Raw genomic sequence first — 13,568 nt, 5'->3', positions numbered from 1 at the left:
TGCTTGGCTCTCTGCCCCCTTGCCTTCCGCTGTCACTCTTGCCTGTATCCGACTGGCACTGTGGTTGCGGTTCCTCGGGGCACCTGATTGCTGACTCAGCTTCTCTCCTTGTATCTGCATCCTGGAAGGAAGTTCTCCCCAGGGCTGTGGCCAGCGGAAGAAGGGAGAGGAGGTGATGGGGTAGGACTTGTTCCAGGACCGTCTTTGGGCACTTTGTCTTCTGGGGGGTGCAAGAACAAAGACCCTGGGGAGAGGCAGGCTTGCGACCCCACCCAGGGCAGTGATGATGGGTGCTGGACGGTTAGCCAGACTCTGCCAGGCAGGGCCAGGGCTGTGGTTGGAAGGAGTGTGTAGGTGTAATGGACGTGAGGACTCCTGCCCTACACAGCATAGGATGGTGTGGGGAAGGGAGGCTCAGGGGCCTGGTAAGAGGATTCTCCAAGGTTGGATACATACTCCAGCCCGGCTGTGTAGGGATCCAACATCATTCCCAGCGGATGGCTCTTTGCCCCTGGCTAATTGCCCGGTTTGGCGTGGCTCACCAGTGCCTCATGCTGTCATTTGCACCTGGGCATGGTGCAGCGGGATTGGAACAGTGGGGCTGGACCCCCCGCACTGAACTGGCCTGTGGGATAGGTTGAGGCCCATGGGCAGGGGACCAGGATGGGGGGGAAGCCGTCCCTTCCCCCAGCCCGGGGCTGTGCCTGTCCTGTGGGTAAATAGGGGCTGCCAGTCCCTCCCAGGGACAAAGCCAGCCCTGATTCACGAGCCCAGCTCCCAAGCTCAGTGCAGCTTCTTCCCGCTCCCGCCAGGGCGACGGGCTGGCCCAGGGTGAAAAGAGGCAGAAACAGACCTTGGGGCTCAGCAGTACAAGGGAGCAGAGACTTGCCCAGAGACTGGCTCCCAGGCCCAGCCAAGGTGTCTGTTCCCCTTTCCTTTGGCTTCTCACTCACAGACGAGGCTGCACTGGACAGAGGCCCAGCTGCGTCCCAAGTGGGATGCAAAGGGAGGGGGGGACAGGGCCTGCTGAGGGACGTGTCTCACCCGGCCCTGCCCATCACCAGGCCTTTGGTGCCAGGGAGGGAGGTGGCCACAGTTCCCTCCATGTGGCTGGGTTCCCCCCACACTCTCTATTTGTCCTGCCTGCTGCTTTACTTTTGGCTCACCCCTAACCCCGGCCCCACTGGCTGCCAAGAAGAGGAAGGGAGGGGTGGTGCCATTATCACTGGCCAGCAAGGCAGGCCAGGCCTGCATCCTTCTTCTCTCGCCCCGGGTGCTCTGGCCCAGCGCCTGCAACCCCCGCCCCAGTGCACAGCTGCAAAGCTCGGCTCTCGCGAGGCTGCACTAGCGAACAGGGCCCGTCGGCCTCGGTGCTCCTGTGGTGTGCAGGGTGGCTGGCACTCCAGGAGGTATATGCTGGGGGCATGACCCCAGGGGTCAGTCTGGCTAACACTCCAGGGGGAGCAATCCCAGGGCGTCACTCCCCACTACAATTGCTGCAGCCCCCAGTGGAAAGCCACGGCAGTCGTGCTCCAGGGACTTCAGCTTTCAAGGGAAATTCAGCGTGGCCCAGGGATTTCTAGGTATACAGCAGCCAGCACTACCCAGACAGTGGAGCTTCCTGTCTGGGGGCATTTCTCATCCAGCGTCCAAAGGCTGCCAGGCAAATAATCCAGGACAGCACGCGGCAGCACAGAGCCACGTGGGAGCTGGACCTCAAAGCACCTGAGTCCCGGCTTCAGTCTCTGAGTGGGCCCTGGATCTGCTCAGCACTCCCTAGCTTCTCTCCCCTCCTCTTCACAGACCTTCCCCTGAGGCCTTTTGTACTGCCCTGGTGAAAAGGGGGTGGAAATAGCCCTCGGCTGGCATAGAGATGGATAAGGGTCCTAACCTAGCCCCTGGTAGAGGGGGTGGATCAGGGCGTGGCTGGAGTACATTGCACGGCAGCTATTACCTGCTTCCCAGGGACCAAAGGGAAGGAAAACATAAGCTAGAGCAGTCCAGAGGCTGCTCTATCTTACACCAGGAGCCAGGTAGACCCCTGCACTGCCCAGAATATGCGGAGCGCAAAGATATCTTAATGCCACTTCTATCCCACCTTCCACTCCTGCCCCAACCAAGTAACTGACAATCAGGCTCAATGTCTCCCCAGCCTCTTCCCACTCCACTCCCGCCCTGGCCTCATGCCAGGCGCTAGTGGAGACAGGCCTGGGTCCCAGTGCTCAGACAGAGAACCCAACTTCCTTTGGGTTTGGGCTGCCCGGTCCCAGGCGGGGTGTGGAGCGTGCGTGCATCCAGGGCCTGGCTCTGTGTTCTGGGCATGAGGAGCCCCGCCTGGCATAGGAGCTGTTGGCAGTTTTGTACCGCACTGATAAGAATCGTGCGCATCAGAAAAGCCCTTGTTGTGGCTGTCGTTCTGGTATCCGGGACCAGCTGCTGCTCCGAGGGCTTGTGTCTCTGAGCTGCGCTGTGACAAAAAGAGCAAATCGTGAAACCGCCTGGTGCTGTGGCAGCTGGAGGGAGAGCAGGAGGGCACAGTCTCCTGTCTCACCCTGGCACCTTGTGGTGGGGGCTTCCTTCAGACACCTAGAGCGGGCCTGGTGCCTGAGCTCGTCTGTCCCTCCCCATGCCAGCGAGGAACACCCTGCAAGGCTCTTCAGCCCCCGCTGTGGCTGGCGTCCTCTCCCCTAGAATCATAGAATATAAGGGTTGGAAGGGACCCCAGAAGGTCATCTAGTCCAACCCCCTGCTCGAAGCAGGACCAATTCCCAGTTAAATCATCCCAGCCAGGGCTTTGTCAAGCCTGACCTTAAAAACCTCTAAGGAAGGAGATTCTACCACCTCCCTAGGTAACGCATTCCAGTGTTTCACCACCCTCTTAGTGAAAAAGTTTTTCCTAATATCCAATCTAAACCTCCCCCACTGCAGCTTGAGACCATTACTCCTCGTTCTGTCATCTGCTACCATTGAGAACAGTCTAGAGCCATCCTCTTTGGAACCCCCTTTCAGGTAGTTGAAAGCAGCTATCAAATCCCCCCTCATTCTTCTCTTCTGCAGGCTAAACAATCCCAGCTCCCTCAGCCTTTCCTCATAACTCATGTGTTCCAGACCCCTAATCATTTTTGTTGCCCTTCGCTGGACTCTCTCCAATTTATCCACATCCTTCTTGAAGTGTGGGGCCCAAAACTGGACACAGTACTCCAGATGAGGCCTCACCAATGTCGAATAGAGGGGAACGATCACGTCCCTCGATCTGCTCGCTATGCCCCTACTTATACATCCCAAAATGCCATTGGCCTTCTTGGCAACAAGGGCACACTGCTGACTCATATCCAGCTTCTCGTCCACTGTCACCCCTAGGTCCTTTTCCGCAGAACTGCTGCCTAGCCATTCGGTCCCTAGTCTGTAGCTGTGCATTGGGTTCTTCCGTCCTAAGTGCAGGACCCTGCACTTATCCTTATTGAACCTCATCAGATTTCTTTTGGCCCAATCCTCCAATTTGTCTAGGTCCTTCTGTATCCTATCCCTCCCCTCCAGCGTATCTACCACTCCTCCCAGTTTAGTATCAAAACTGGCTGGAAGGGAGGGGCTGCCATGGTGCAGGATGGCAGGGGGTCCTGTTGCAGCACCATAACGCATGGATTGAGCCTGCCATTGCAATGGGCACAAGCTCCTCTCTCTCTCGGGCCCTCCCCATTCTGCGTCCCCTTGACCGTTGGGTCAGACAGTGGCATGGGCCCTGCTGGGCTGCCCTGCCCCTGTGTGCTCCGTTTCTGCAGCCTAGCCCAGGAGGGGTTTGCAGGGTGGGAGCGAGGACTGAGGGCCCCGCTGGAGATGGCTGTTGGGAACAGGGGTGCGGGGGAGAGGTAGGGTCAGCACCCCAGTAGCTACCCCGGTCCAGGAGCTTGTGGCTCTGAAGGGCAGGGTGTCAAAGGTCAGACCCCCGCGGCTTCCTCTCTCTTGTTGACCAAGAACCATGAGTAACCCCCCTGCCCCCGGGTTGAAGTGTGACTAGAGATTCCCCCCAGGGGAGTAAGTGCTGATCATGAAGCTGTGTAACTCCCACGCACGGTGCCCTATGGACGCCGTCTGCAACAGTCGCTTTGTACCTGCTGTTTCCTCTCTCTGGGCATAGACTGGAGGGGCTGAGTGGTCTTTGTGTCTCCAACGCCCCCCCACTCACTGCTGTATGGGACCCCTGCTGTGTGAGCTCCCTTGGGGGAGGGCAAGTCAATGGAGTCACACCAGGGATGGATTGGACCCAAGTCTCCGCTGTTGTGAGCTCCCTCCCAGCAGTGCCGGCTGGGCCCCAGGCTGACAGTGTAGTGGCAGGAGGATCGTGCTAGCCACTCACTGCGGTAACACGGGCCTCCTCTCCCTCCTTGCCCCCTGCCCCATCTCTCTGCAGGTTACTATAACGGTCACACCAAGGTGGCCATTAAGAATCTGAAGCAGGGCAGCATGTCCCCCAGCGCCTTCCTGGCAGAAGCCAACCTCATGAAGAGCCTGCAGCACCGCAAGCTGGTGCGGCTCTATGCCGTGGTGACCCAGGAGCCCATCTACATCATCACGGAGTACATGGAGAAAGGTGAGCCCGCCAGGAGCTGCCCTGCCATCCCTAGCCGTGCACTCCCCAGGAGCCTTGTAGGGTGGGGAGCCAGGCCCAGCCCAGCCTGCTGAGGGGCTGCCGTCAGTTTGGGGAGATCCACCAGCCGGTACCCCTGCAGCTCCTGCTACCCTCCTGCTTTGTGCAGAGAGCTTCAGCTGAGGAGCATCTGCAGCAAGAACCGGCAGGGAGCCCAGAGCAGAGAACGAGGCCTGGGGGAGGCCGGTAAAGCCCTATGGGCTCATCCAGAGGCTTCCGTCCCTTCCTCCAGGCTTGTGCTCAGCTTGGAGGTGCCTACGGCTCTTGCTCGATTCCCAGTGACCCCCCCCCCACCAAAGGCTACTCCAATGAGAGACTGAATAGGGCAGAAGTGTGGTCCAGCTGTTAGAGCAGACTCAGGAGCCAGGACGCCTGGGTTCTGTTCCCAGCCCTGTCACTTACTCACTGTGTGACCTTGGGTGAGTCACTCCAACACCCTGTGCCTCAGTTTCCCCAGCCTTAGTATGGGGATCATGGCAGTCAACTAGTGATGACAGGGTTTGGCGCTTAACTGCTAGTTGTTTGCAGAGCGCTGCATGGTGGAAGCGGCCCCAAGAGGGGCACTTACTGCAAAGCCTCCTAAATGCCCTGTCCTGCTTTTTCCCCTAGAACTGGGCTCCATCTGAACTCCCCACTCCCTTGGAGAGCTGACCCTGAGCCTGGCGTTCCCCTGTCTCATTACTAATGAGACAGGAAACCACCCTGGGCTTGTGGCGCTAGGGCTATTCTAGTCCTGCCGGCAGGCGCTGCATATTGTCTCACGCAGCCTTTCATTTCCTTTGCCTGCTCTGAGAGCCAAGAGCAGTGGGTTCGGGTCACGACCTCCATTATCCAGAGGGTGTGACAGTGAACCTGGACAAACTAATCCTGGCAGAGGAGGAGGGAGGCCGGCTGGATGGGATAGGGAGAGACAGAGACCTACAGACAGCTCTCCCTTTCCTGCTTGCCTCCACTCCGTGCCAACTTCAGCAGAGCTGTGAGCTTCCTGGCAAGAGTGTCATAGAAGGCAGGAGTCCAGTTCAGAGGGCTGCTAAGCAAGAGTCACAAGGGACACATCCAGGGGGTTCAGCATGGCCCTTCTCTGTCTCGCCGGCTCCATAGCAGAGTCACGCTCCCTTCCTCTGAGAGCTGGCGGCTCTGCCAGAGGAAACGCGCCTGTCTGTTATGTTTGGCTATGGAGCAGAAAGGCTGATGGGACCCAGGCCACCCAGCTAACTCCAGGGTTGTTCAGGTCTATTTCTAGACTTGGGTCATGTTGCTCAAGAAGTTTGCAAGGAGTTGATTTCTCAGTATGATCCTCCCATGGGACGATGGGGGCTTATAGGGGTCCTTGGGGAATGTTTCTCAGAGGGTCCCAGGTCTGTCGTTATGGGGGTGGTTCACACTGTATGGTGCCTGTGTGCAGTGATGAGCTGCCAAAATCTTAACAACCGGTTCCCTCCTCACCCCACGAGGGGGTCGTTGCCCACCTCCGTCCCCCGGGACTCCTGCCACATCCACCCCCCTGTGTTCCTTGATGCCCCCCGCCTCAGGACCCCTGCCCCATCCACCCCCCTCCCCTGTCCCCTGACTGCCCCCAGAACTGGGCAGGAGGGTCTTGTGGGCCACTGTAGTGGGTGCCCACCCCACCCCTAAGAGCTAGAGGCACCTGCCGGGGGGTGAGGTGGGGAGTCCTGGCAGTGCTTACCTGGGGCAACTCCCAGGAAGCATCCAGCAGGTCCCTCTGGCTCCTAGGGGCAGGGGAGCATAGCTATGGGGGGAACAGGGGGAGTGGCCGCTCCCCCCACTGATCACATCAAAAGTGGCGCCTTAGGCGCCGACTCTGGGGGTGCTCCGGGGGTGGAGCCCCCACGGGGAAAATTTGGTGGGTGCAGAAACCCCACTGGCAGCTCCCCGCCCCACGCCCGGCCCCAGCTCACCTCCGCTCCGTCTCCTCCCCTGAACCCACCGCCCCACTCTGCTTCTCCACCTCCCCCGCCCGGCCCCCGGCTTCCCGCGAATCACCTGTTCGGCGGGAAGCCAGGGAGGGCTGAGAAGCAGGCGGCAGCTTCGCGCTCAGGCCGAGGGAGGCAGAGGTGAGCTGGGGTGGGGAGCGGTTCCCCTGCACACCCCCCCCGGGTTACCTGCTGCGCCCCCCCTTCCCTCCCCCCGGGTTACCTGCTGCAGCGCGGGCAGCCCTCCTTGTGCCCTCCCCAGCTCACCTCTGCTCCCTGGGCCTGAGCGGGAAGCCACCGCCTGCTTCTCAGCCCCCCCAGCTTCCCGCGCGAACAGCTGATTCGCGGGAAGCCTGGGGGGCAGAGAAACGGAGCGGGGCGCGGAGGTGGGCTGGGCGCGGGGCGGGGAGCTGCCGGTGGGTGCTCTGCACCCACCAAATTTTCCCCTTGGGTGCTCCAGGGCTGGAGCACCCATGGAGTCGGCGCCTAAGGCGCCACTTTGGGTCAGTTGAATTTAGAAGCCCTTTTAGAACCGGTTCCCGCTCGCAGAACAACCAGTTCTCAAAGGGAACAACCGGTTCTCAAAGGGCTTCTAAATTTAACAACTGGTTTTAGCAAACCAGTGCGAACCGGCTCCAGCTCACCGCTGCCTGTGTGTGTGAATTGACTGTGGAGCAATGGGGGGGGAGGGGTTTATAGGGGGCAAGCTCATGGGTTCACAGGGAAATCACATGATGACAAACCAGCAAAGGGAGCAAAACCTCCTTCCCCACCCCGTGAACACAACCCAGTCTGGTCCTGCACTGGCTCATTGTTCATCCAACTGGGCCAGGTTGTGTTTTAGCAAATCAGTCCCTGCCCCTGTCTGAACAACCCAGGCCAAATAGAGGCCTCGCACCTTTGAGAAGCCCTGCCCTGATGGACGGAGACTGTCTGGTGCTGGGTCTGAGGGTGGCCAAGCTGGTTCCCAAGAGGGCTGCCCTCCGGGCAGGGCTAGCATTGACTGGGGCTGGTCCTGTTGCAGGGAGCCTGGTGGATTTTCTCAAGACCCCCGAAGGAATCGGACTCACCATTAACAAATTACTGGATATGGCAGCACAGGTGAGGAGGGGGAGCGCCAGGAGGTGGGAACCGGGTAGGGATGGTGCCGGGCTGGGGACAAGCTAGCAGAGTCTGTCTCCAGGGGCACAGGGGGTTAATGTTCCCTAGGGCTTTGTGCTCAAGTGATGAGAGAGAGTCTCAGCCTGATACCCTGGGAATGGATGGGCCCATCCATGCAGAACCCTACATTCTGACATACTTCATCATGACTGAGAGGCTGGACAGTGATGGGGGCTGCATGTCGGGATTGAGGGGCATCGGCAGAGCTGTGGGGTGGGGCAGGACAGGAAGAGCAAGGGCCTGCTGATTAGAACCGAGAGGGATGGGCAGCATTGGGGCGGAAGGAGTTTGTCCAGCACCTGTCTGCCCTGCACCCAGTGCTAGCCCCAGCAGCCATCACTCCCTCAGGTTTACTGTCAGTAAGCCCCCCACCCCCCATATCCAGCGGAGAAGGAATTTCCCCTCTGTGTCTTTCCTTCTCCTCTGCCCCCCACACCTGCCACCACATGGCCCCCGGCCCTGAGATCTGCAGGAGATGCTTGACTAGCTGAGGCCCGAGCAACGAGGTGGGGCTGGAACTGAGATTGCAGGAGCAGAGCCTCAGTCTTCCCTGCCATGTGTAACGGCCCCTCTGTGCCCCACCTCCCCAGATCGCAGAGGGAATGGCCTTCATTGAGGAGAAGAATTACATCCACCGCGACCTGCGAGCTGCCAACATCCTGGTGTCAGAGACCCTCTGCTGTAAGATCGCTGACTTCGGGCTGGCTCGGCTCATCGAGGACAATGAGTACACAGCCCGGGAGGGTGCGTCCGCCACCTCCCCCGCTCCACCCTGCCAGCTGGGGTGCCTCTCTCTGGGAAGCAGGGTGGTGGGGTTTCCTGGGCAGGTGTGGGCCGTGACAGCAGGGGGGCAGAGCTCCCAAGGCTGGAATGGGCCCTTGCAGCAGGGCAGCGGTGTTGTGTTTGATGTGCCCACTGAAAGGTTGCAGGGACAATTGCCCCAGCTTCTCTCTCAATCTGATCCTCCAGTTCCAGTTTAGGGGGGTCTCCTGCCCCCATGGAGCCCCTCGCTGCTGCTGTCTTCCCCCTCCTGCAGCACCGCTCCTCTGCTGGCTGATCAGAGGAGCGGGGTGGATTTCACACCTCCCTGATCGCCCTGGTTCTGCCCTGGGGGAGCAGGATTGGGAGGAGGATCTGGAGGAGCTGGAGGGATGAGGGAATCCCCCCAGCTCCTCCTAAACAGGAGCATTCACTGGTGGCCAGGTTTGAAACAGGCTTCTGCAGCCGTGAGTTCAAACCCCTCTAGAGCTGACTAATATCTACCATTGACAGCAATAGGATTTCATGCCGTTTACCCTGGGTGGGTCATCGGAGAGGGGGGAATCTAGAAATCCTCTTCTCTGCATGGATATTAAAGACCCCAGGGCACTTCTTGTGAGTCAGGGTTTTGCTCCACGTGACTACCCTCCACCTCCTGGGCGGCTGCATTTCAGTGAGACTGTGCGGCTCTAGGTTGGGCTCCTCTGCTGTGGAAAGTGTTTGAGGGATGCACGAGGTTACCGGCTAAGGCACTGATCACTGCTCGTGAATGCCTTGCACAGAGGGTGAGCTGCAGTGAACCTCTTCCCCCGCCACCCGCCCATGTAGCATTGGAAACTCTAGCTCGTGGCAGGATGCCGGCCTGACACATCTCTCGGCGTCTCTCCTCCTGCAGGGGGGAGACCAGCAGCAGGCTGAATATAGACACCCACAGCCTCGCAGTAACATCCCAGCCCAGTGAGGAAGTGGGAGCCCACCACAAGTAACCTGTCGCCCCTGTGTATCTGAGCTCTTTGCTCTTTGCGGCTCGGGCTTGGTGAGCCCGAGCCGCACAGGATGCTGCAGCCTGAGCTGGGCCTGGGGGGTGGGTCCTGCAGAGGTGAGCTGGGACCTGGAGCTGCCTCAGCTGGAGCATTGTGCGCCAGAGAACATCTCTGGTAGAAACAGGCTGGCGTCTCCCAGATCCGGGAACAGGGCTGAGACCTCGCACTGGCCAGGATGGGCAGGAGGCTCTGCTCAAATGTTCTGGTATAACTGAAGTGCGAGGGAAAGGGATTCAGGGGTGCAGAGACAACCCCCCACTCATGGTAGGCTGCGGGGGGAGCTCAGCAGGGAGCAGAGGGGGTTTGAGGTCTGGACACAGCCCCTCCTCGTGTGGGATGGGGTGCGAGGAGCTCTGTGGGGCATGGGGGAGAAGGGCTAGAGGCAGCCCCTCCCAGTGTGAGAGCAGGATCTTTACAGGTTATGGGGTCACGACTGTTTTCTTCAGTAAGGGACCTACACACACATGGAGAGAACAGCCTGGTTGCCCCCTGCTCTCCCAAGCCAGCGAGAGCAGCAGGGGAAAACATTTATAACCTCTCTAGAGCGGAGGGGCTGCTTCTCCAGACATTGATTGCCCTGTAACTCACATCAGTCCTGTAGGATTAGAGCCCTCTCTGGTGGCTCATGCAGGAACAGCCAGCACTAAAAGGCCAGAGCTGGCATCTGTTCTAGGGTTGGGCGGGCTGGCTCCATCGCTCAGGTCAGTTTCAGTAACTCTGGGGCCGTGATGAGATGTGCAGATGACGCCCAAGTTTGCACATCAGCAGTCTGTGAGATGTGTCTAGGCATCTTTCTCAGTGCCAAAGCAGGTTTTTATACCCTGGGTCCTTGTGTGATTCATTGGCTCAGGCATGACCCTCTTTCCACCTCCTCCTTCCTTTCTCCGAGGATAGGCACAGCATTCGCGCTGGCTCGGGGCCACACCTTTACACTTTGTGCAGAGAAGAAGAGCGTGTCTTTCAGTTTGTTTCACTTGGTTACAAAGTCAGTCTCCATGGGTTTCCTGTGGCCTTTAGGTCTCTCAGTTTCTCCTTCCAGCTTGGGACCATCGCTGGTTCTGGATTGGCTCTGACAGTAGTGAGTGTGTGGGTCACAAACCCTGGCACGAGCCCAGTGTAGAAAGCTGGGAGCATGGAATGAGTCAGCCAGCCTGATGGAACAGTGCAGGGATCTATAGCTAGTTAGCTTGTAGTTAGTTGTCTGCAAGCTAAAATCCCGGCATAACACCTTGACAAGGGCACTGCTCAGGCATCCCCTGGATTAAAGCTTTTCTTTACTGATGGCTGGAATGGTGGCTTCTGTAGAAATGGATAAAACTGCCCATAACCTTGCATTCTGGACAAATGAGAATGGTGCTTCCAAATAATAAAACCTTGGACAGTGCCAGTGTAGAATCCAGTTAGGGGCCTTTTGCGGGGGGTCTTTGATTCCTGTGAATATTGTCAGAGATTTTCCAGGGGTGGCTGTGGGTGTTGGATCTGGGGGTTCTGTGTTTCCTGCCCCAGCAGGCTGAGTGGGGATGGGAATTGAAACAACAACCAACCACTCTCCCAATTGCTGCCCCGAGCATGGGCTGCCCAAGGCATCGGGAGGCTCCCAAAAGACATTGAGTGTGCTGATACATCTCTGAGATGGGCAGTGATGGGGAAGGAAGGGGATGAGTCTAAGCAACGGGAGAAGGTGTAAGTGATGAGGGCAGGTAGGGAAGGTCCCAGGTCAGCCTTAACCTTTTATTTTTTAAATCCCCTTTCGTATTTCAGGAGCCAAGTTCCCCATTAAGTGGACAGCACCAGAAGCCATTAATTATGGGACGTTCACCATCAAGTCTGATGTTTGGTCATTTGGAATCCTCCTGACTGAGATTGTCACCTACGGCCGGATCCCTTATCCAGGTCAGGACTTCACAGCGTGTGTGTGTGTGTGTACCTGTATGTACACTGTGCATAAAGTTGGAAAAATAGTAAGTCCCTCACTGTCTCGGGGACACGCCCAGCTACTCCAGTCCCAGATTGGATCAGTCAGAGGTGCAGCAGGGAAGAGTGCAGGATCACAGGCTGTGGGGAAGGGCTTCCAGCCCTGTGGTATGTAAATTGCACCCTGACTTGGCTGGTTCCTAATTCAGGGCTGTGTGTTGTGACCACAGGGATGACTAATCCAGAAGTGATACAGAACTTGGAGCGCGGTTACCGAATGCCTCAGCCCGACAACTGCCCAGAGGAGCTGTATGGACTGATGATGCACTGCTGGAAGGAGAGCCCAGAGGAGCGCCCCACCTTTGAGTACATGAAGAGCGTTCTTGAGGACTTTTTCACTGCCACAGAGGGCCAGTACCAGCAGCAGCCGTGACGAGACCCTGAGCCAGGGTTGGCGGTGTCCTCACTTTGGGATGTGCAGGGGGGAATGGTCCCTGTACATTCGCTCCTCAGAGACTCACAGCTCAGGCCCGGGCCTTTGGATCACAGCCTAACCCTGGCAGAAACTCATCTCTCCCCCTCACGACAGTGAAGGTGTTTACATGTTTCTGGAGCTCACACTCATGCAGCTGATTCTTCTTGATTCTCAGAGCACAGGTGATGTGTGTTTTGTGAGTGCTGACAAAAGAGCTGCGTGACCCAGAGGGCTGCGAGTTTTCTACCTGAGCTGCGTGTGCAGGCACACACATGCGAGAGCACCCACACAAATACCGTGGGCACACATGTATGCCCACCGCACAGTATATGGCCTCACTCAATGCACACGTACCTGATATGTGTGTGTGTGTGTGTGTGTGTGTGTGCACCTGGGCCATAAACACACAAATATTCAGCTGTGCAGATGCACACAAAGCCTTAGGCATGTAGACACACCCACACGGTACAGACACACACGGACATGCAGTGCACACACACACAGAGCTGCACTGTAAACATTCAGACCCATATCTCTGACAACTAAAATCCTCGTTTTGGCCCAGTACGATGCAGAAGCCAAGTTCTCTTGCAGCCCCAGGCTACGGGTAATGCTCAGAACCCACCACAAATTGCACTGGACCCAAAGAATCCCTTATCAGCACTGATCTTCCAGCATGAGAGGCTCGGAGAGCTGCAATGTGGAGCACCTCATGTCCCTGCCATCCCTACCCATGGGTTCCCAATGCAGGATTTCCCTGGTGCGTTTTCTTTCCCCAGTGAAGATGGATGGTGTATCCGTGCCAAGGGGTTCTGCCAGCCTTGTGACAGAACAGTTCACGCACAGGGCTGTGATCAAGGCACACAAATCGCTGCGTTCGCCACAGCTGCTCCAAGGGGACGCAGGGCCCCCTTGTGCAATGTAACAGAGGCAAAAACCTCTTCACACCAGAGCCAGGCTGTCTCTGGGACACCACTGCCCAGGTCTATTTGTCCCAGTGCCCGTGAAGCAGCCACTCTCTGCCCTGCTCGCTTGCTCATTTTCACTCTGAAACCACACGGCTGGTCTCTGACCAGTGCCTGTCGCACACAATGGGTCCCAGAACCATTTAGAAAGTTTGGTAATGCAGTCACCCAGTTCAAACATTTTAGCCAAGGGAGAGAGGAATGACCACACAGGAGGAAAAGGAGAGGATTTCAGCCCAGACTGCAAGGGATCTGGTGAGTCACAGAGGTGTGGAGAGATGCAGAAGGCTGTTTCAACCGGCAGGAGTTGCAGAGGCAAAAGCTCTTCTGGTTTCTCTGCACTGTTGAATGTGACATTAGTGTCCTGGAAAGTCGATAGCGACAGGTTCAAACCACAACATTTAGATCCAAAAGTGGGCTCAGAATTTGACCTGGCAGGTGTTGGCTCTAGTCTGGACCCATCCCTACCATCAGGGGTTCTGCATAGTCTCACAAAAGGCTTATTTGAGAGCAACCCTCCCAAATCCCTGTTTTAGGAACGAGCCACCCTGAATAACCAGCCTGTGCAGGACTCTTTTATTTCCCATGGTACTTTAAAGCCCTGTCTTATGTTGCTCTTTGATTTTCAGTAAATAAACACCTTTGAAATGGAGCCTGCTTCCTCTACTCTGG

At 57.5% G+C, this 13,568-nt stretch overlaps 1 protein-coding gene across 2 annotated transcripts in view; it reads left to right on the top strand.

Annotated features, from left to right (window-relative positions):
- LCK (LCK proto-oncogene, Src family tyrosine kinase) overlaps window positions 1–13,548 on the top strand; it is a 33,382-nt gene extending 19,834 nt beyond the window's left edge. For both annotated transcript variants that reach the window (XM_048826019.2, XM_075121276.1), the window contains 5 exons: window positions 4,409–4,588; window positions 7,604–7,680; window positions 8,331–8,484; window positions 11,304–11,435; window positions 11,687–13,548. In XM_048826019.2, coding sequence (XP_048681976.1) covers window positions 4,409–4,588; window positions 7,604–7,680; window positions 8,331–8,484; window positions 11,304–11,435; window positions 11,687–11,889 — 746 coding nt within the window. In that variant the 3' untranslated portion in view covers window positions 11,890–13,548. The remainder of the gene's footprint in view (window positions 1–4,408; window positions 4,589–7,603; window positions 7,681–8,330; window positions 8,485–11,303; window positions 11,436–11,686) is intronic.
- The last annotated feature ends 20 nt before the right edge of the window (window positions 13,549–13,568 follow it).

This window comes from Caretta caretta, chromosome 19 (assembly GCF_965140235.1).
Source record: "Caretta caretta isolate rCarCar2 chromosome 19, rCarCar1.hap1, whole genome shotgun sequence".
Taxonomy (NCBI): Eukaryota; Metazoa; Chordata; order Testudines; family Cheloniidae; genus Caretta; species Caretta caretta.
This window is presented reverse-complemented; position numbering and strand designations above follow the sequence as displayed.